At 36.2% G+C, this 24,509-nt stretch overlaps 1 protein-coding gene across 8 annotated transcripts in view; it reads right to left on the bottom strand.

Moving 5' to 3' along the window:
• The window catches only part of REV3L (REV3 like, DNA directed polymerase zeta catalytic subunit), a 190,537-nt gene that overhangs the window by 55,422 nt on the left and 110,606 nt on the right, over window positions 1–24,509 (bottom strand). For all 8 annotated transcript variants that reach the window (XR_014248190.1, XM_082404696.1, XM_082404701.1 and 5 more), the window contains 5 exons: window positions 20,034–24,201; window positions 15,813–16,726; window positions 13,923–14,002; window positions 12,462–12,587; window positions 540–732 (listed from right to left, as the gene is read on the bottom strand). Coding sequence is in view for 7 of the 8 variants with exons in the window: in XM_082404696.1 (XP_082260822.1) it covers window positions 540–732; window positions 12,462–12,587; window positions 13,923–14,002; window positions 15,813–16,726; window positions 20,034–24,201 (5,481 nt within the window). In the remaining variant the exon portion in view is untranslated. The remainder of the gene's footprint in view (window positions 1–539; window positions 733–12,461; window positions 12,588–13,922; window positions 14,003–15,812; window positions 16,727–20,033; window positions 24,202–24,509) is intronic.

The raw sequence follows: 24,509 nt of genomic DNA, 5'->3' as shown, positions 1-24,509 counted from the left end.
ACACTTGGTATTTTATAAAGTGCCTTACGTGGTATCCTATATGAAGAACCTCTGAACCAAAAGTGTATGTATTTAGGAAGAGATATCAACAAAATTAGAATATATCTTAAGTCTTTTATAAACCATTAACTTACAGTAGTAACTTAACTTCTTAAAGTAAAGAGAAACTCTGTATTAGCAGCAAAATACCAGCATGCATATATAAGGAAGACTGTCCACCCAACCTAGAGATACACAATCACTTGACTTCAGTATTAACAATTAGTATTTTATATGATAATATTTAGATCAAATTAGATATGCTAATTGGAAATTTTATTAAGCTCTTTATATTGTATTGTTTCTGACTTCTAACAATAATTCAAGAATAATGAATTTAGGACAAAGCTATAAACAACACTTCCTACTCCCACCTCAGCAAACATTTTAGAGAGGAGTTCCTTATGCTTGCTTGGTTTAGATCTTGAGCACAGAAACTGCCCCATTAAAAGGTTCATCCTAGTTTAGGTAGGTATAAAATTAATAAAAATGAACAATACCTTGACTAGAGACTGTCTTGTTTTTATCAATCACTATTACACCTGTGAGTTCTGTTTTGTCTGTATCCAGTAGTGGAGTGTCAGATGAGATGCAGTAGAACAGAGCACAGATTGGGTCAAATTCAGGATCTGGTTCTAAGTCTCGTCTAGTTCGAGCATGTAATTCCACACTGATTAGAGTAAGATTTTGTATCTATAAAAGGAAATAAAAATCACGCTTTTAAACATTTTTTTTGAAACATGCTGAAAGAAGTCTGTTTCACTAAGACTCTAAGGAAATACATGTGTAAAATTACAGAAAAAAATGGTTATAAAGGACACATTCACAATTTAACACTCCACAAATTAAAACTAGATTTTTACTTCTAAGATTAGGTTAAATCAATTCACGTTTTTCTTTTAGAAAATCTGCTTACGCTGTAATTTCTTAATGATAACACATACTTAAAACTATCTGTCTAGAGTACATACAGTGCCTCTCAATTTTCGCAATTTCTATTTGAGAAAGAGAATGACTAGTCCAGGTGGTTGTACATTCAAACCAAAGTCTGTTGCTTTTACTTTTTACTTTCTACTCAGTTAATTAAATTAAAATTACAGTTTTACCTATAGTTTAAACTGAAAAGACATATATTTTTTAGTTTGAAACTCCTACCTATTAATCCTCTGAGGGCTACTTAAATTTAGACTTTTGTACATAATAGGCAGATTTTTAATTACAGTTTTTCCTGAAAAAAAAAAATCATAAGAATTGTATGGTGTCAACTACACAATAGCCAGATTTTTGCCCATGCACATTTTCTCTTTGACATATAATGCAAAAAATATAATATTTTGCTTTTTACACTTATTTTCCTATGTTAATAACTCTTCTTAACTGTAATCCTTTGTTCTCTTTCTAAGACAGAGTAAGAATAAACTCTTGGGTAAGAAAAACAAGATATATGTTGGATGATTAATGATTACAGCTAGAATTATAGCCATCACTGTACCAGTAATATACATATACCCGGCAATGAAAAATTAGTAGACTACTGGTAATTACTCAGATCATATAAATTTAATAAAGAATTTATATTTTGTATTTATCTTGCATGCCATCTGTTGAAGAAATGTAAATGCAAGGCTCTCCTTAGTGATGGGAGTAGAATTTGGTAGATATCTTTGGAGGACAACTTAGAAATATCTACCAAAATTTTAAAAGGACAGAACAAATTAGGGGTTACCAGTGGGAAGAGAGAAGGGGAGAAGGTCAAGATAGGGGCAGGGGATTAAGAGATAAAAAACACTATGTATAAAATAAATAAGCAACAAGGATATTTTGTACAGTACAGAGAAATACAGCCATTATTTTATAATAACTTTAAATGGATTATCATCTATAAAAATATTGAATCACTATGTTGTACACCTAAAACTATATAATGTTGTAAATCAACTATACTTCAATTAAAAAAAAAAGACATATCCTTGGATCTAGCACTTCTACTCTTGAGAATAAGCCTGTAGATATATTCATATATGTAGCCAATATATATGCACAAAGATGTTCACTAAAGATGATAATATTTTCAGCTTTTTGTAAGTTAAAAAGACTAAAAACCTAAATGTCTATCAGTTGGGAACTGGTTACATAAATTATGTGGCTTCCATAAAAACTACAGAATGGAAAACTCTGTAGCCTTTAAAATTTTCAAAAGAATGAGCCAGATCTACATGTCCTAAAGTGGAAAGACCACCATAATACATTGATAAATGGAATGAGTATAGTATGCTTCCATGTATGTAAAAAATGTTAAGTATATGCATAGAAAATGTCTGAAAAGAGACAAAAAACATAAAACTGTTTATTGCCTTTGGGGAAGTGGACTGCTTAGTCAGGTGGGAGAGAAGCTTACTTTTCAATGGAAATCTTTTTTTCTTTTAACATCTGTATTGGAGTATAATTGCTTTACAATGGTGTGTTAGTTTCTGCTTTATAACAAAGTTAATCAGCTATACGTATACATATATCACCATATCTCCTCCCTCTTGCGTCTCCTTCCCACCCTCCGCATCCCACCCCTCTAGGTGGACAGAAAGCACCGAGCTGATCTCCCTGTGCTATGTGGCTGCTTCCCACTAGCTATCTATTTTACATTTGGTAGTGTATATATGTCCATGCCACTCTCTCACTTTGTCACAGCTTACCCTTCCCCCTCCCCGTGTCCTCAAGTCCATTCTCTATGTCTGCATCTTTATTCCTGTCCTGCCCCTAGGTTCTTCAGAACAATTTTTTCCTTTTTTTTTTTAGATTCCATATATATGTTAGCATACAGTATTTGTTTTTCTCCTTCTGACTTACTTCACTCTGTATGACAGTCTCTAGGTCCATCCACCTCACTACAAATAACTCAATTTTGTTTTTTTTATGGCTGAGTAATATTCCATTGTATATATGTGCCACATCTTCTTTATCCATTCATCTGTTGATAGACACTTAGGTTGCTTCCGTGTCCTGGCTATTGTAAATAGAGCTGCAGTGAACATTGTGGTAATCTTTTTGTCATGATGTGAAATTTTTTACCATGTACGTGTATGTAATAGTGCATGCATTAATTAGTAAATTTGTTATTAAGTACTTTTTAAAATATAAGAACATTAATTATGCATGTATAAGGCATATAGAATAATAAAACAAATTTCCAAAAAATCCACCACTTTCCTTAAGAAATATATATTGCTGTTTCTATTTTTTTAAAAAACAAGTAATATTAAAAAAAAAACCAAGTAAAATGGGGAGCTAATGAAAAGAACTTTTACTTTTAAATATATACTCTTCAGGATTTATTCTTTTAAACAATAAGCATGTACAAAAATGTGAAATGGAAAACCTCTCTCCAAACCCAAACAAAACAAAACAAAAAAAACCACTTTAATTAGAAAACAATGAGCACATGGAAAGACTATGGAGAAGACTGAAGACAATTTCAGGTCAAAAAGAGTCTTGGAGGTTGACTTATTTATATACCAGGCCAAATTGCACACTCAAATTTTGCCTTTTTATTCCTCGACATAAAATGCATTACTGTTCTTATGGGCATTTTTTTCTTAAGCCAACATATGGAATGAAGAGATGGAGAGAGAGATTTACTGAGTGTTATCAGTAAAGAGGTGGGTAAGAAAGGGACAAGAGGGGCAGAGTCAAGATGGCATAATAGGAGAACGTGGATTCACATCTCCTCAAAACTAGGGCACCTACCAGACACCAGTGGGGGACCATAGACACCTAAGGGGATGGGAGGAACCCCCAGCGACCAGGTAGGATGTGGGGCGTGGGGCGAGTGAAGGGGGAGGAGAAGTGGAGGTGGCCTGGGACTGCCACCCCTGAGGGGCGGCTGGGGGAGGGGAAGGGATCCCATGACTGAAGGGGGAAATTGGGGGACCACTGGAAGGGCAGAGGATCAAAAGGGAGCATGGCCAGGCTTCCCCTGCCCACATGGACCCCCAGGAACCTGCTGAGATCCCGGGCCTGATCCTCTACCCACCCAGGTGCCCTCCAGCCACGTGGGTCCTGAAGGAATGGGAGGGAGGAAAGGGGGAGCAAAAGTAAAAGGCTGGACCTCTGGGACCGGCACCCCTCAGGGGTGGCTGGGGGAGGGGAGGAGTTCCTACACCCAGTGGGACCCACCCATGGTTAGGGGTCCAGCGGCGACAGGGGAGACCCTGGGGGATACGGTGCAGGAGGGGTGCGAGGGAATGGAAGGGAACAGGGCCAGTGCTTTCCCTGTCCACTTAGGCATTGGGAAGCCTGTTGGGCTCCCGGGCCTAATCCTGTGCCCTTGGAGCCTCCCTCCTGCCCCGCAGAACCCAAGCCCCGCCCCTACACCCCCACCCAGGGCCCTACCTCTACACTCCGAGACCCCCTCCAACGAGCTGGACCTAAACCCCGCCCACACAGCCTCACTCAGGGCCCCACCTCCAAACTCCAGAACCCCACACTCCAGAGGCCCTCCTTTCCACCTGCTGCCTCTCTCCTTCTGCGCAGGTCCTAAGGAGAGGCCCCATCCCACGCTTGAACATCACCCCCCCACCACCCGCCTAGGTCATGCCCCACCCTAAACCCCGCCCCTGCCTAAGTTCCACCCCCCACTTAAACTCCACCCCCATAGCCAAGGCTTTTTTTTTTTTTTTCCTTTCTTCTTTTTTCCTCTTTTAGACTGGGGTTCTGTTTTGCTTTGTTGATTCAATGTTGTTGATTCTTTTATATTTTTATTTTTCCTAATCTTTTATTTTTCTAATTTTATTTTATTCTTTATACTTTGTTATTGTTCTCTCCTTTTGGCTTGTCCCCCCCCACCCTTTCTTTTTTCTGTTGTGGTTTTATTTTACCTTGTTGCAGTTGTTTCAATTATAGTTTTATTTTTCCTAATATATTTTTTATCTTTCTAATTTTATATTTTTATTCTTTGATATTGTACTGCTCCTTTTTCTCTCTCTCTTTTTTTTTTTAACCGTGCCACGAAGCTTGCAGGATCTTGGTTCCCAGGCCAGAAGTCGGGCCCGAGTTCCTGTGGTGGACACTCCAAGTCCAAACTGCTGGACTAACAGAGGACCTCAGACCCCAGGGAATATCAATCGGAGTGAGGCCTCCCAGAGGTCCTCATCTCAGCACCAAAACCCAGCTCTATCTAACTGCCTGCAAACTCCAGTGCTGGACGTCTCAGGTCAAATAGCCAGTGAGACAGAAATACAGCACAACCCATCAAAAAAAAAAAAGTAACTACAAAAAAATACGTTACAGATGAAGGAGCAAGGTAAAACCCACAAGACCAAATAAATGAAGAGGAAATAGGCAACCTACCTGAAAAAGACTTCAGAGTAATGATAGTAAAGATGATCCAAAACCTTGGAAACAGAATAGAGGAAATACAAGAAACATTTAACAAGGATCTAGAAGAACTAAAGAGCAAACAAAGAGTAATGAACAACACAATTACTGAAATTAAAAATACTCTAGAAGGAACCAACAGCAGAATAACTGAGGCAGAAGAATGGATAAATGACCTGGAAGATAAAGTAGTGGAAATAACTACCACAGAGCAGAATAAAGAAAAAAGGATGAAAAGAATTGAGGACAATCTCAGAGACCTCTGGGACAACATTAAAAGCACCAAAATTCGAATTATAGGGGTCCCAGAAAAAGAAGAGAAAAAGAAAGAGACTGAGAAAATATTTGAAGAGATTATAGTCAAAAACTTCCCTAACATGGGAAAGGAAATAGTCAAGTCCAGGGAGCACAGAGAGTACCATACAGGATAAACCCAAAGAGAAACATGCCAAGACACATATTAATCAAACTATCAAAAATTAAATACAAAGAAAAAATATTAAAAGCAGCAAGGGAAAAGCAACAAATAACATACAAGGGACTCCCCATAAGGTTAATAGCTGATTTTTCAACAAAAACACTGCAAGCCAGAAGGGACTGGCAGGACATATTTAAAGTGATGAAAGGGAAGAACCTACAACCAAGATTACTCTACCCAGCAAGGATCTCATTCAGATTTGATGGAGAAATTAAAACCTTCAAAGATAAAGCAAAAGTTAAGAGAATTCACCACCAAACCAGCTTTACAACAAATGCTAAAGGAACTTCACTAGGCAGGAAACACAAGAAAAGGAAAAGACCTACAAAAACAAACCCAAAACAATTAAGAAAATGGTAATAGGAACATACATATCAATAATCACCTTAAATGTAAATGAATTAAATGCTACAATCAAAAGATATAGACTGGCTGAATAGATACAGAAACAAGACCTGTACATATGCTGTCTACAAGAGACCCACTTCAGACCTAGGGACACATACAGACTGAAAGTGAGGGGATGGAAAAAGATATTCCACGCAAATGGAAATCAAAAGAAAGCTGGAGTAGCAATTCTCATATCAGACAAAATAGACTTTAAAATAAAGACTATTACAAGAGAAAAAGAAGGATACTACATAATGATCAAGGGATCAATCCAAGAAGAAGATATAACAATTGTAAATATTTATGCACCCAACATAGGAGCACCTCAGGACATAAGGCAAATGCTAACAGCCATAAAAGGGGAAATCGACAGTAACATAGTAATAGTAGGGGACTTTAACACCCCACTTTCACCAATGGACAGATCATCCAAAATGAAAATAAATAAGGAAACACAAGCTTTAAATGACACATTAAGATGGACTTAATTGATATTTATAGGGCATTCCATCCAAAAACAAGAGAATACACTTTCTTCTCAAGTGCTCATGGAACATTCTCCAGGATAGACCATATCTTGGGTCACAAATCAAGCCTAGGTAAATTTAAGAAAATTGAAATTGTATCAAGTATCTTTTCCGACCACAACGCTATGAAACTAGATATCAATTACAGGAAAAAAACTGTAAAAAAATACAAACACATGGAGGCTAAACAATACACTACTAAGTAACCAAGTGATCGCGGAAGAAATCAAAGAGGAAATCAAAAAACACCTAGAAACAAATGACAATGAAAGCACATGACCCAAAACCTATGGGATGAAGCAAAAGCAGTTCTAAGAGGGAAGTTTATAGCAATATAATCCTACCTCAAGAAACAAGAAAAATCTCAAATAAACAATCTAAACTTACACCTAGAGAAATTAGAGAAAGAAGAACAAAAAACCCCCAAAGTTAGCAGAAGGAAAGAAATCATAAAGATCAGATCAGAAATAAGAAATAAATGAAAAAGAAATGAAGGAAACAATAGCAAAGATCAATAAAACTAAAAGCTGGTTCTTTGAGAAGATAAACAAAGTTGATAAACCATTAGCCAGACTCATCCAGAAAAAAAGGGAGAAGACTCAAATCAATAGAATTAGAAATGAAAAAGGAGAAGTAACAAATTACACTGTAGAAATACAAAGGATCATGAGAGACTTCTACAAGCAACTATGTATATGCCAATAAAACGGACAACCTGGAAGAAATGGACAAATTCTTAGAAAAGCACAACCTGCCGAGACTGAACCGGGAAGAAATAGAAAATATAAACAGACAAATGACAAGCACTGAAATTGAAACTGTGATTAAAAATCTCCCAACAAACAAAAGCCCAGGACCAGATGGCTTCACAGGCGAATTCTATCAAACATTTAGAGAAGAGCTAACACCGATCCTTCTCAAACTCTTCCAAAATATAGCAAAGGGAGGAACACTCCCAGACTCATTCTATGAGGCCACCATCACCCTGATACCAAAATCAGACAAAGATGTCACAGAAAAAGAAAACTACAGGCCAATATCTCTGATGAACATAGATGCAAAAATCCTCAACAAAATACTAGCGAGCAGAATCCAACAGCACATTAAAAGGATCATACACCATGATCAATGGGGTTTATCCCAGGAATGAAGGATTCTTCAACATATGCAATCAATGTGATACACCATATTAACAAATTGAAGGAGAAAAACCATATGATCATCTCAACAGATGCAGAAAAAGCTTTTGACAAAATTCAACACCCATTTATGATAAAAACTCTCCAGAAAGTAGGCATAGAGGGAACCTACCACAACATAATAAAGGCCATATATGACAAACCCACAGCCAACATCATTCTCAATGCTGAAAAACTGAAACCATTTCCTCTAAGATCAGGAACAATACAAGGTTGCCCACTCTCATGACTATTATTCAACATAGTTTTGGAAGTTTTAGCCACGGCAGTCAGAGAAGAAAAAGAAATAAAAGGAATCCACATCAGAAAAGAAGAAGTAAAACTGTCACTGTTTGCAGATGACATAATACTATACATAGAGAATCCCAAAGATGCTACCAGAAAACTACTAGAGCTAATCAATGAATTTGGTAGAAGAGCAGGATACAAAATTAATGCACAGAAATCTCTTGCATTCCTATACACTAATGATGAAAAATCTGAAAGAGAAATTAAGGAAACACTCCCATTTACCACTGCAACAAAAAGAACAAAATACCTAGGAATAAACCTACCTAGGGAGACAAAAGACCTGTATGCAGAAAACTATAAGACACTGATGAAAGAAATTAAAGATGATACAAACAGATGGAGAGAATATACTGTGTTCTTGGATTGGAAGAATCAACATTGTGAAAATGACTATACTACCCAAAGCAATCTATAGATTCAGTGCAATCCCTATCAAACTACCAATGGCATTTTTCACAGAACTAGACCCCAAAATTGCACAATTTGCATGGAAACACAAAAGACCCCAAATAGCCAAAGCAATCTTGAGAAAGAAAAACGGAGCTGGAGGAATCAGGCTCCTGGACTTCAGACTATACTACAAAGCTACAGTAATCAAGACAGTATGGTACTGGCACAAAAACAGAAATATATATTAATGGAACAGGATAGCAAGCCCAGAGATAAACCCATGCACCTATGGTCAACTCATCTATAACAAAGGAGGCAAGGATATACAATGGAGAAAAGACAGCCTCTTCAGTAAGTGCTGCTGGGAAAACTGGACAGCTACATGTAAAAGAATGAAATTAGAACACTTCCTAACACCATACACAAAAATAAACTCAAAATGGATTAAAGACCTAAATGTAAGGCCAGACACTATAAAACTCTTAGAGGAAAACACAGGCAGACCACTCTATGACATAAATCACAGCAAGATCCTTTTTGACCCACCTCCTAGAGAAATGGAAATAAAAATAAACAAATGGGACCTAATGAAACTAAAAGCTTTTGCATAGCAAAGGAAACCATAAAAGACAAAAAGACAACCCTCAGAATGGGAGAAAATATTTGCAAATGAAGCAATGGACAAAGGATTAATCTCCAAAGCATACAAGCAGCTTATGCAGCTCAATATCAAAGAAACAAACAACCCAATCCAAAAATGGGCAGAAGACCTAAACAGACATTTCTCCAAAGAAGACATACAGTTTGCCAACAAACACATGAAAGAATGCTCAACATCATTAATCATTAGAGAAATGCAAATCAAAACTACAATGAGGTATCACCACACACAGGTCAGAATGGCCATCATCAAAAAATCTACAAACAATAAATGCTGGAGAGGGTGTGGAGAAAAGGGAACCCTCTTGCACTGTTGGTGGGAACGTAAATTGATACAGCCACTATGGAGAACAGTATGGAGGTTCCTTAAAAAACTAAAAATAGGGGCTTCCCTAGTGGCGCAGTGGTTGAGAGTCTGCCTGCCAATGCAGGGGACGTGGGTTCGAGCCCTGGTCTGGGAAGATCCCACATGCCGTGGAGCGACTAGGCCCGTGAGCCACACCTACTGAGCCTGCGCGTCTGGAGCCTGTGCTCCGCAACAAGAGAGGCTGCGATAGTAAGAGGCCCGCGCACTGCAATGAAGAGTGGCCCCTGCTTGCCACAACTAGAGAAAGCCCTTGCACAGAAACGAAGACCCAACACAGCCAAAAATAAATTAAATTAATAAAAAAAAATAAATAAAAATAGAACTACCATATGACCCAGCAATCCCACTATTGAGCATATACCCTAAGAAAACCATAATTCAAAAAGAGTCATGTACCACAATGTTCACTGCAGCACTATTTACAATAGCCAGGACATGGAAGCAACCTATGTGTCCATCGACAGATGAATGGATAAAGAAGATGTAGCACATATATACCATGGAATATTACTCAGCCATAAAAAGAAACAAAACTGAGTTATTTGTAATGAGGTGGATGGACCTAGAGTCTGTCATACAGAGTGAAGCAAGTCAGAAAGAGAAAAACAAATACCGTATGCTAACACATATATATGGAATCTAAAAAAAAAAAAATGGTTCTGAAGAACCTAGGGGCAGGACAGGAATAAAGACACAGACGTACAGAGTGGACTTCAGGACACGGGGAGGGGGAAGGGTAAGCTGGGGCAAAGTGAGAGAGTAACAAAGACACATATACACTACCAAATGTAAAATAGATAGCTAGTGGGAAGCAGTTGCATAGCATAGGGAGATCAGCTCATGCTTTGTGACCACATAGAGGGGTGGGATAAGGAGGGTGGGAGGGAGACGCAAGAGGGAGGGGATATGGGGATATACGTATGCATATAGCTGATTCACTTTGTTATACAGCAGAAACTAAACATTGTAAAGCAATTATACTCCAATAAAGATGTTAAAAAAAGAAAGGGCAACGATTGCAAATTTTCTCTTCTGAATTGAGTAAATACTCAAGAGAGAGAGAGGTTAGCCCAGGGTAACGGGAAACAGGAAAAACTGCTGTGAGCACAATTTTGTAGAAAACAGAATAGAATATAGTAATTTGTTTCGTTCATTCCCTATTTGACCACCAGGTGGCTATTTGGAGTGTGCCTTGAGATGAAGGAAGCATGTGATGGGAAGCTATGAGCAACCTGCTGGACCCCCAAAGTGATTTTAAGTTCAAAAAGGCCCAGGATTCTGAAACAGGGTTACATAGAATAAAATAACAGTATTAGAAGAAAAATATATTTTTCAAATAATAACAGAAAAATCAACTGTAACAAGTCTTTTTGTTAAGCTCTATCAAATTTGCTTTAATAAATATTTTTTAACAAAGTATTTTAAATTTTGAATTTCGGGTGTGTACTTGATAAGATAAATATTCCTGAGTTTGTTACTTAATTTATCTGGGCTTCAGGGGAGAGTACAAGGCCAGGTATAAAACAGGAACTAAATGAATGCTGTTGAATGACAAAATGTACAAATAAACAATGAGGGAGTTAGACTATGTTCCAATCTAATTCTCAAAAGTACAATTCTTAGTTCAAATTTAGGGTAAAAATGAGGACAATATTTAAATTTTCCTCTTAGTCTACTCATCCAATTCTTAGAAGACAGAACTGACTTGAGACCAAAAAACCAACAAAAGAATCACATTCTCTGCTATAAGGGCAAAAACATAAAACGACTGTATAAACCAGCACTGACCAAAAGAAATATCATGAAAGTCACATACATAATTTAAAACTTTCTAGCTGTCATATTAAAAAAAGGTAAAAATAGGTTAATTTTAAAATATTTTCATTTAATCCAATATATCAAAAACTACCCTTACAACATGTAATCAATATAAAAAATTACTGATAAGGTATTTTATATTCTATTTTCCTATCAAGTCTTTGAAAGCAGTATGCATTTTACATTTATAGCACATCTCAATGAGGTTGCAAAATTTTTAATGGAAACAATTAGTTAAAATTAAACGAAATTTAAAATTCCATTCCTAGATGTATAAGCCAAATTAAAAATTCTCAATAGCCACATAGCTAGTGGCTACCGTACTGACGGCTCAGGTATAAACAATGAAAATATATTCTAATTTTCACCTCATTGCCAGTCAAATGTTACTGTTGTGTTTTCTTTAATACAGATAAATTTGCAGTGAACCATTCATACATATTCTCTAGTGAGAATGTATATTTTTTCAAGACAGCTTCCTAGTCTTTGCATACAGTCTGTGCTGTGAAAGTAACTGGGTTATAAAGATTATGTGAACAAATGAACTGTAGCAAGCACTAATCCACTGAGCCAACCAAACAGAAAATACAAGTAGACACCACGTTTGGGATAGGATATAATATAATCCCAGAGTAACATACAGAGTTTCCAATAGCTAAAAAACCTTTTGTAATTTTAGCTTCTTTTTAAATTTCAGGTATAAGTTTTGTGAAAATTGTGAAACCACAAAGCAGTCTCAATAACTGATGACTAGTTTTAACGTTTCTCTGTTTTATATAAATATACAAAATAGAAAGGATAATAAGAACAAAATAAAAATTAACAGGTATAGAATTCAATGTATTCCTCCATCAGTAAAAAATTTCTGTACTTGTACCATAGAATGAAACGTAAGAGTTAAAGTGCATGTGTCCTTACTGTTACCGTTTTACCTCATGTAAAGCTTTTGCCTCCTGTAAGTTTTGTATGCTGACTTTGAAACCATAAGTATTGTTTAAAGATGGTCCATCAATCTGGGAAGTGTCTTTCTTTGGAGTATTTACTGCTGCACATTGATTCTATTCAAAAAAACACAGAGCCAGAAAAAGATAAATGAGCAATTATTTCCTTTCTTTTGATTACTTATTTCTGCTTAGACAACATACTTTATGTACTTAGTAATATATGATAAACTAGTATCATCTCTTTAGATTCAAGAAGGGACTTAAGTATTTTATTAGCATTTTTTTTCAGGCTAGTAATTCAAGATACTAGAACTGTATATATGTAGAAATATCTGATATAATCTGTAAGCCAACCATAAATTGATTTTTGAGTTTACAGACCCCAAATATTGAAAATAATAGTCTTGTAGAGAGTTGACATTTTACCACATGGACGTTTATCTTGACCTTTCTTGGAAGTATGACAAGCAAGCAAGCAAGCAAGCAAGCAATGTATTTGCAACTAGTTTGGCTAAAGTTTAAAGAAAATTTGAAATTGTGGGTTTTTATTTTACCCTAATACAACATGTATCTGAAAGATAAACTAAAGCATAAATAATTTTCAAGGGGTTAGAAAGAACAGAATCTATTTTTTAAAAAAATATTTTTTTCTGATTTCCACATCCATTAACGATTTTCCCCAAAGTGTTGATTTATGTTCACAATACACTCGTACTTGTTTTTAATATATATGACTTGTAATTCAATAATACTGATTTAAAAATGAAAGTTTTAAAAAGCATTTGTAATCTCAAAATAAAAATACTAAAATATATTTTATGTAGTTAATGATATTTATGAGAAGTGACCAATATAGAAGTGATCACTATCATATATTTCTAAGGATACATGTCTAATGTATACTTTTTTCACATAACCATATACTTCTAGGTTAAGTATTACCACAATTTTTAGTATTTGAATAAAGGCATTTATGATTTTTCAGAGTTTCAGTAGTAAATAATGTTGCTTTCCTTTGCTACTTAGTAAAATGGACTGAAAAATCAATAATGTTATATTTGAGAAAAAAGTAATAAACCCAGAAAAAGGATATATTTTTGGTGGGATCAAAAATCACTTACTTGAGCTCTGCTGTCATTGGATTGTTCTGATTTTGCCAGTAATCAGTTAATGTATTTGTATCCTCATAATCCACATTTTGGCTATCATATTCACTTTCTCTGTAATATTTGTATTTACATATAAGAATCTTTTAGATCCCAACAACAAAAAAAACTTTAAAAAAATTAGGCAATTTCTTGTTGTCTCAAAGATATGTAAATAAAATGATGCAAAAATATAATAAAATTATTAAAAAATTGAGACACAAAGTTATCAATTATCTAACTGAAATCTAAGAATAAGAATGGATCTTATCCACTGATTTTTAAATATGTTTAGCATAGTTACCTTTGCTTGTGTTAAGAGTACTCTTCTAAAAGCGTCAGTGTTACTTCCTTTCTTATGACTCAATTTCTGGGTTTTTGGTTCTGTAGAAAGAAATTTTATATTTAACATGCATATCAAAATTGCCTGCTTCTGTGGGGTTTTTTTGGGGTTTTTTTTGTTGTTGTTGTTCCAAACTCTTAGGTACCATTCATGAGTATTGTCCTATAAATTCCTCACAAAGACCTCATAATTTAAAAATGAAACTAATTCAAACCTGTGTTCCCCACACTAACTTTTAAAATTTGTATTATTAAATAAAAACATTTAGATTTTAATTATTGATCTTTATACCTAAGTTATGATCCTAGGGAATCACTTAATCCATTTATTCACTGCTTTATCAAGTATTTATGATGACGAGGAAAAGACAGTATCTACCTTTGTGGGGTCTAGACAGAAAATCAGACGTTCATCAAATATCAATACACACAGAAAAATAAAATTATAACTGGGGTAAGTACAACAAAGGGGAATATAATTGGGAATTTTTAGCCGGGGAGATCAGGAAGGCTTTTTTGAGCTAAAATCAGAAGAAAGAGTAGGAATTAACTAGGAACAGAGCGTGGATTTTCCCTGATTACTGAGCAAAAAAAACTGGAGATTGGTAAGGGTGAATAAGAAGGCTAGGGTAGAAGCCCAGGTGAGAGATGAGGGCTTGGTAGTGGCAGAGACAGAGGTAGAGAGATCTGGGTAATTTAGGAAACAAAGAAGTGTGGAAACCACAGGATAGGCAGTGAGGCAATCAGGTGAGTATTATAAATAAATCCCTTGTTTCTGACCTGTGTAACTCAGTGACAGAGAAATCGTGGTACTATTCATTGAAATAAGGAAAAATGAAAGAGGACCAATGGTTTTCAATGTGCAGGCATGTGTGTGCATAAAGTGTGCCATGTGGTTGGTGGTGAATGAATGCAGTGAGATCATAAATTAAGTTTAAAAAATACTGACCTTGTGGTGGCTTTGAGCATTCAAGTAGAAATGCCAAAGGCAGCTGGAGCTTAAAAGAGAGTTCTGAACTGGAAATTTAAATTTGTGTTATCTATAGTAATCCTGTGGGCAGGAATTAGGTCATTGAGGGAGAGAACATAGAGAGAGAAAGCTTAAGGCTAAGCCTTAATAAACTCCAACATTCAGATAATAACTGAGAATGTGAGATAAGCTTCAAAGGAAAGCAAGTAGGAAGAAACAGAGGAGTAGGGGAAAAGCTAAGGGGAGAAGCTCAAAGAAGGAAGGTGTGGTCAGCAGGACAATGGCTGCTTAGAGGGTATGTGATAGGGAGACTGAAAAACATCCATTAGCTTTAGCTACATAAAGGTTATAAAGAATCTTTACAAGAGCCATACTGGTGGGATGATGGGGGCACAATCCAGTTTGGAGTGGGTTGAGAAATGAGTAGAAGGTAAAGAAATAGAGTTGTCAAATTGGACAAATCTTTTAAGAAATTTGGCTTTAAAGGAGAGAAGCAGAGAAAAAAGAGCAGAAGCCAGAAGATGTAAGGTCAAGGCAGGTGTTTGGTTTTTTTTCTGTTTCAAAGGGTGGGAGAGATTTGGGTATATATCAAAGCCAATGGGAAAAATCAAGTTGAGAAGAAGGTAAGGTTTCTGAAAGGGCTCTTATATTTTACCGAGAAGGCAAGAAGATAGGATGGAAGTAGATGTAAGTATATTTCACAGCAGAAAGATAAAAAAGTCTCCATGTGATGTCTTTCCAAGACATGATAAAATAATAATCTCTCATTAGCTGAGCTAAAATTTCATTTAAAAAGCTCTGATTTTCATTACATAGTCTAATGCTGCTTTCATTTCTAATATTTGAAAAGCTTTATGGAGGCTTTGTTACTTGTAAACTTACCTGTTGACAAAGGGCTAAGGCCAGTTGCCTCAGGAAGCCTTTCCACAAGTTTTCTCTGTATGATTGGTGTACTATGAAGGCAAAGTGATCCACATATCCCAGTTCTTCTCCTAACATTAATTGGGGATATCACTAGAGGTTCCTGAGGCTCACTGCAGGGGCTTTTCTGTATACCATCTTTTACAGGCTTTAAGAAGTTCTCAATAGTCAGAGAATGTAGGTCCTCTACTAGTGATGAGGGTCTGTCACCTCCATTTAATGTTTTGGAATCTGGTGATGTTGCTTCTTGCCAAGGGGGAATCACTGGGGAATCAGGGGAGCTATAACCAACACAATAGTCATCATCATCATCCTCTTCTTTCTCAGCATCATCTGCAGAAGCAACTGGTGGCAGCGTGTGACTTTCACTTGCAGTTCGACTGCATTCTGTGGTTGGTGCTTGTAAAGCAATCTGAGAATTATCAACATCTTCCTTGGTATGTGCTGTAGTGGGGAGTATGTGTGCAGTTGTATCCATTTTTGGAGGCACTACAGGTTTGTCATCTGGATTAACTGAGGAGCTGAAGTTCTCATCAGATTTTACAACTCCAGTTGGCTCCGTTTTAGACAGTTTCTTGGAACGTTCGTATTCTTCTTTGGCTTGAAGCCATGCTTGAACCAGTTGTCGACTTGGGGCACATTTGCAAGGCATAATCACAATTTTTTTATCTTCAACCATTTTATGGCTATTACTTGACCCTTTATTGACAATTGCTTGGCCATTGTGAGGGGGTGACCCAGATCTTGGATTTTGAGTCATTGCTGAGAATGCTGTTTTCCATAGACGAAGTCCTTCCAAGGAAAAGTCTCCCTCAAACTCAGCCAGATCATTTGGAAGTCGTGTTTCTACCATGAGAAGCCGTCCACCGATCTCCCTATAAACAACATAATTTAGAACGACTGTTTTGCCTCAAAGAGCAATTACCAAAATATTTAGCTCCTTAACCTAGAAATTTTTAAAAGTTCCTTTTGGAGTCTTAAAAATGCCCACCTCTTTCTTCCTTTTCCACACCCTACCCACCCCCTCCAACACACACATTTTATGCAGGCAGGTACACTCTATCTTTAGTCTCAATATGCTTTTCCTCCAGGTATATGACTACTAAATTAACTTCCTTCAGAAGGTATCATCAATACCAGGGAAAGAAGGTATTTTTTTTGTCTGAAGTGTCCAATGAAGTCTTCTTTTCTTCAAGGAGATAGTACAAACTCATCAGATTCCCTTCCTCTGATCTTAAATAATTTTCCACTGTCACCACATAAGGATAAAAACAATGGAAGAGTTTATCATCTGAGACTATATCCCTGGATTTTATCTATAGCCTCTTTCTACATTCTCTACTCTCTGTACATAGTAGTTCAGCAAAGCCAGTCAGTTCAAACAAATCTTCGTACCCTACCAAATTCCCTTAAATATTACAAAAAATTACATACAGTTGAGGTAAACTACCATAATTCTTTCTTCCTTTTACATGACAAGGTTTAATACTAACATAAGAACTTAGGAGTTGGCAGAGCCCACACAATTTAAGTGCTACTAATGTATGTGTATGTGAGGAATCACTAATTAAAAGGTAACCTGGTTTAGTTTCCAACAGTTATTATAAATATTAAGCTAAACCTCTCTCCTTCTCTCACATATCCATTGGTACTATTTCTGCCTTCTGCAGCGACATAAAATAACTCTTTTTCTTCTTCATGGTATCTCTTTCATGGATATGAAGATAGTTCTTAGTTTCTTCAGTTACTTCTCATAGGGCATGATTTCCCAAATGACCTGGTCATTCTCTAGATAAAACTCAATGAACTGAATTCTTGTTTTCTGATTGAAGCTGAAGGAGCAGCACCAGAGTTACCACATTTCCTTTTCCCCTTTACATGGAAAGATTTTGGCCCCTACTATTTAACTCCGTAATCAGGATCTAATACCTTCCCAACACCCACCTTGCAGCTTTATGAAAAATTAGAAGCAGGATTATTGCTATTGAAGGAAGTGAGTACACATGTCATGTGACTATACCCAACTCTAATATTAATAATACAGAGATCATAATGAAGTAAAAAATAGCAAAAATTGCTGAGGTGTGGTAAGTTCAGCTTTCTTGAATACTGTCAGCAGCATGCTAATTGCTACAGCTCATGTTGTAATTAATATATATGAAGAGCCTGAAATTTTTCAGTAATCCTACTTCGAGAGCTGTAAGTAAAAATTCCAAAATAGAAGAAATGCTTTATGAAGAAGATACTAATCACATAATTATGTATAGTAGCAAAACAGAGAACAACCTTTCTGTCCAGTAATAATCACATGATAGAATATTATGCAGCCATTAAAATGATGCTTCAACAGACTCAAATTTAGAAAATGTTTACATTATAATGGTAAGTGAATCAATTTCAATGCAATATTGTGACTACAGTAAGAACATTTCATAAAACAAAATAAAAGCTATACTTTAAAAAAGTAAGAAAACACATTAAAATATTAATAGTGGTTGTTACTAGGTAGAGAAATGGTGCAATTTTTACTTCTTTTATACTTCCTAAATTTTCTACAGTGAATACACAGTTTTTAATTAAAAAAAAATTGTTTTTCAAATATCATGACTATCATCCTTTTATTTCAGCCGCAGAACAAGTGTCAAAGTTGGACAACAACTAGCAGCAACACAGAGTAAATGACTAGCACATGATTAATTAACTGGGAATTAAAAAGATGTGTAAGGCTGAGGAAGAAAATATAGATCAATGAAAAAATATACCATAATCACTACTGGTAAAGTCAAAGCCTCCAAAATAATGGAAACTAATGTCTAAGGATTATACATTCATATATTCTGGCAGTGAAATAAAAATAAAGAGTTCCATTCATGTTAAAAGGCCACATGTGGGTACTGGGCAAAACAGAACAGCAAAACTGTGTTTTAGGAAGTGCGGGGGTAAGGTAGGGGGAGGGATTTTCTGCCCTTCACTTCAAGTGCTTAGAGGAGAGAACTTCTTCAACTCTATATTTCTGATGACTTTTTCTCACCCCTTTCTTAAATGGACTCCTGCAGAAATTATTGCTAATCTTCGGGTAAAAAGCCCAGCACTCACTGTCTCTTTCACTAGGGTCAGGAGCATTGTGGTGCTCAAGGTCAGTGCATACATGCAGGGTGGCCTCTTGCCTTAGTTGGCACTTCATATCTCTTTCCATCATTTAGACTAAGCAGGGTCTGCCTCAGCAGTCCTAGCCATTCTTCTCTGCTTCTGACTGGATGTGTGAAATGAATTGCCTCTCTCTGCAACTGATTAGGAAAAGGGATGAAAGACACAGGGGCAGGACCAAAAGCCATCACTTAAACTTCCTGGATTAAGCCATGTTCCCCAACTTAACTCTTATCAGATATGTTCTATCTTGATGAAGCAGGCAGGACAGGATACCTACTTAACTACTGGTTTACAAATAGGCCAGTGCTGTGATTCCTTCAGATTTTGCTATTGGCTGTGTGTGTGTGTGTGTGTGTGTGTGTGCGTGTGCGCGCGCGCACGCACGCGCATCTGTCTCTCTGTTTACCACTTCTCTGAAAAGATTCTTGAAAGAAAGAAGAGATTAGGGGAACCAAAATCCATATTGCACCCCTAATAACTATACAAACTAACAATAGTAACAATATGATTGAAGATGTTGGCAACATGAAAAGAGAGTGGTATGTAATAGAAACAACTTAAAATAATCTTCATTTAGAGATATATCATAAGAGTATTTAAAACATATGTATGCTTATTTTCAAACACTTAAAAAATGAAGTTTTTAAAATTATGAAAGTTTACCATTTTAGAAATAAATACTATCTTTAAAATGATAATTATAATACTCTTATAAGTATTATGTATTAAGTATTATGACATCCTTAATTTGGCATCATGTCACAGTGAGCCTCTAATCCTTAATGTTGACGCAGTGCAAAATAATAGTAGATCCAAGACCAACACTGATCAACTTAAATAAATTTCTCTAGGTGCAACCGTCCAGCTAGTTTGTGGATTTTCTTAATATGTCCATAATTATAAATTGTTTTCACAATGATATACTTACAAATACAGTATCACAGCCAAAAAAGTAGTAGTCAGGTACCAAATGTTGTTACATACATTATAATTATTCAGAGTGACCCAAGGGGAAAAAATAATTCTGATTACCTGGGCTTTTCTGGTACATCAGAAGGATTACTGCAAAATGGTTCCTGATAAATAGTTTCTGAAAGGTCATGATCCAACAAAGTTGCCATAATTTCTTCCCTACTTGGTGGGGACATAAGTGGTTTCAGAATGTGAGCAGTTCGAGGGGTGAAACTGCCATTTTTAGATTGTGAGGGAGAGCTGGTAGACCTTGGTGAACTATCAGGAGTTGGTGTCAACATATCATTGTTTCTTGAAACATACAATTCTAAATCTTCAGAGGCTGCATCTACAAGTTCACCGTCAGGGGAGGATAGTATTGTAGTAAAAGAGGTATTGACTGCATCAAGAGACTGTCCCATTTCTTTTCTGGTATGACTTTGAATCCAGTCTGAATTGCCTGGCTGTGAGAGGCTAAGAAACACTTCTTTGCTTACTGAACTCCTATTCAATCTAGATTTTTCATTTAGACAGTCCTCTGACTGCTGGACACAGAAAGACTCCATTATTGAATTAGGCCGAGTTGTTAGAGGATGAAAGGTATTTTTCCATTGATTGTGGCGATGATTCTCATTGCTATCTATGGATGATTTCTCAAATAATTCAGGACTTAGAGTACCAGATCTAATCCATGAGGTTGAATCTGAGGCATGATGTTTGTCTTCATCACACTTCTGGTTATCATGACTTAAAAATTCAGTTTTTTCTACAGTTTGTCCTGGGAAAAGATCCTGAACTGCATCACTTAGGAACTTTTGAGGCAAATTCTGATCAGCTGGGACAAACTGACTTCCAGAATAAAAGCTACAAAATCCAGTCTGACCTATTGTATTAATATCAAAATTATAATTATGTTCAGGAGACAAGCTATCTTCAAGTGAATAACAACTTTCAAATCCTGGATCTGAAAAAAAGATGGGACTATCATCCGATAGGGAGTTATCCAACTGGCCAGAGGTTGGTAAATTTAGAGAGTCTACTTTAAGAAGTTTGGGAATTTTTTCTTTAGGTTTTGTACTTCTGGGAGTTCGAGGTTTTCTTGGAGATGTTACTGATCGTGTTCGTTTAATTGATTTGTTATGCTCAAGGGAACGAGAGATAGTTTTGTTTGGCTGCTGTTTATTAGGTAATGGGTCTTGCATACTATTTGCATTCTGTGCTTTCTGCTGTCTTTTCTGTAACAATTCTTTTAGAACTGCCAGTCCAGACTGTCCTTCACCAAATGTTGAAGGTGTTGACACATTTCGATTTCTACACTGAGAAAGTGCTTTGGTTTGTGAAATTGCTTCTGACAATGACCTTTGCTTTACCCTTTCAGGTTTAAAATTTGACATATCTAAAATAAAGCCCCTTTGTTTTTGCTCCCATGTTATTTGTTTGATTGGGCTTCTCAAGGAAGTTACAAAGCAATTATTAGGCATCTGACTTTCCTCTGAAGCTGCTTTTCCTGGAGAACAAATTTCACTGTGCTTTGATTGTTCTGCCATGCACACAATCTGCTGCTGACTGTCTTTGCAATGCAAAAAATTAGGGGCATACGTCTGGTCTGGCTTTGATTCTATGGAATTACGATATTCATTTAACTTTCCAAGAGACGACAAATAGTTTTTTTGTACATTTGCATTCTCTTCTATCTTTGGAGACATGATACCAGAAGACATCTGTGTATTCTGTGCTACCTGAGACAAATGGTTTGAAAGGTCAAATATATTTTTTTGAATCAAAGTTGATTCTTTTAGAGTAAACATAGCATTTTGATTATGAGACCGCTGAACATTAATTTTTGAGATTCCAGGTCCCAAAGAACTACAAACAACTGATGAATGCAAATCATCCTGTGGACTGGGGAATGCTTGCAAATCTACAGGCTTCTTGCTTTCTAGGAAAGAAGAAAAGCAGCCAGATAAATTCTGTTGTGCATGAATTCCAGTGGGGAGAGGAGCAGAAAGGGGATGATCTATAGCAGAGCCCATTAGTGACACATCTTTCTGTTTAAAAAGTAGTTGAGAGCCTCCAGAACTATTTGAGGTCTCAGACACATTCTGATGTTTCAGCGCAAACTTAACTTCAGCACCAGCTTGAGATTTTAGTTTTTCATCTTTTAGTGTTATGTGCTTTCTTGGTGTAGTTTTCTCATTTGCTTTTTGTTTCTGTTTTGCTCTTGGTTTCTTTTTTCCATCATCTACTAGTTTATTTGTCTGATTTCGTTTGTTCCTTTTCTTAGTAACTACAGAGGGATTAACAAGCTTTGTTTTTGATTTCTTAACCTGCGTTCTTGCTCGACTATTTTTTCCTATACGGGAATTAACAGTCTTGCTATTATATGCATTAGGACCCTTAAAAAGCATTGCTTCTTTATTGGCAGCAGCCATAATTTCTTCAGCTCTTGGATCTGTGGGAGACCAGCAGCGAGGCGGAGAAGAGTTTATGGGACTTGTGCTTCTCTCAGAAAGAAAACCTAGTTTAGACATAACATCACTATAATTTAAGTCACAGTCTTCGGTTTCAGCATTATAAGATGGTGAGGGAGGAGAAAGAATAGCATGTGACCGTTTTTTCCTGAAAGACAAAGTTCTTTTAATATTTTCACTATTTGTCCTTTGTTGCTTACCAGTTTTTTTCTTAGCAGACTTATGTTTTGATTTTCTTCTGTGGCTTTTCTTTGGTGTTAGTGGATAAATAGGATATTTGGTTGCAGGGGAGTCAGGAACTTTTGGCCAAAAATCCTTCAAAGGTGCAAGCTTTTTATACAGTTCCATTTTTTCCTCTGTTAATATTACTTGTTTTTCTTTAGAGTCTATTTTTCCTAGCTTTACAAGCATATTTTTCCTCCCTCTAAATCTATTAATGATAATATACTTTATGATGACAGGGGGCAGCTTTTTAGACATTTTTCTGCGTTTTCGAGATTTGAGAGTTCCACCTAAACTTTCACCAATTTCCATGGGATGAGGTAGGCTAATTTTTGAGTTGTGTGTTATAAAACTTGACTCACTATCTTCATTCTCATAATTTACCTTGCGTTTGGCTCTAAGTGTGTATTTATTTCCATACAATCCAAAGGACTGCTCAGTTTCTAAGGCTCCTTCTCCAAAGTGACAGTCTACAAAACTGTCTGTAGATGTTTTATTTTCAAAAGCTCCACGGGTGGCCTTAATTAAATCACTGGCCAATACGTTATCCTTCTCAGAATTACTATTACAAGGATTATTTTGTATACAATTATCTTTTGAGGATCCAGTCTCAGTAGTTCCGGCAGAATTCTCTCGATGACCTACAAGCTTCTTTTTATTCATTTTTAACCGGGACTGTTTACTGCCAGGATGTAGTTTATATGTGACAGGAGAGAGTTTTTGTGGCCTGCTGAGACAATTAGAAAGAACAACACTGGGAAAAAACATATAATGTGCTGCTTGCTGGCTGAGGCTTGGTTTTTCTGTTTTATGTTCTTGAAATTCTTCATATCTAATTTTAAGTTTATTTAGTCCACTTTCATCAGCAATGCTATCAAGAGAATGCACCATAGTTCTATTCTCCCCTGAGCATGATAGCAATTCACAATTTTCAGTTAATGATGAAGGGAATAAACTATTCAGAGCTGTGCTGTTTCCTTTTTCATTTCCTTCAGAGGATAATTTACTTTTTGAATGATTTAAGTCAGAAAAGTTGAAAGAATTTTTGCCCAATGTATTTTCGTTAGTGTGACGGTTCATATGTATAAAAGGGGCATCCTTATCAATTTTTCTAATGTTTGTGTACTTTCTACTTGGTACTTGTCTTGTAACAGATGGAATATCTTCTTCATAATCAAAAATACTACTTTCACAGGAAGATACTGGGAGGACATCTTTCTTACTACTCTCTTTATGAGAGTTTTCTGAATGGACAGTACTGCTTAAAGACCCAGGGTATTTCACAGAGTAAGTGCTTTCATTTGTAAAAGAAGCAACTGAATGATCTAGACTTTTCTCTAGGTTGTTTGGCTGTGAAAGGTCTTCAATTAAATCTTCCTTGTTCAAAACATGGGAAGAAAGGGCACTTGTGTGTTTACACTGAAAGGTAATCTTAGCGGAAGATGGGGGTTCTAATGTAGCAGCATCTTTGTGAAAGATGGAAGGTTTTACTGATAGCTTGCTTGTTGCAATCACAGAAGAGTGGGTTCTAGAATTTTCATTGTTCAGTGGATTGTCTGAAATGGGGGAAAAAAGAATTTACTTCACTTCCACTCTTAATTTTTAAAATATTTTCCCATACCATGATACTATCACCATGAAAGAAATTATATGAAATTAAATTCGTATGTTTAAAACAGTTATCTCAACAAAAAGATCATTCCTATCATTAGGATAATACCACAATCTAAATAATCAAGAGTCAGTTACATTTGATTAGTAGTCATTATTTTAAACACATATTTCTTTGATCAGAAATAGATGATATCAATATTCATGCCTTTTGGGAGAATAAGGGGAAAAATACTGTCACCTTCAAAATTTT

This window comes from Balaenoptera borealis (genome assembly GCF_965194805.1).
Source record: "Balaenoptera borealis genome assembly, chromosome: 9".
Classification (NCBI taxonomy): Eukaryota; Metazoa; Chordata; class Mammalia; order Artiodactyla; family Balaenopteridae; genus Balaenoptera; species Balaenoptera borealis.
This window is presented reverse-complemented; position numbering and strand designations above follow the sequence as displayed.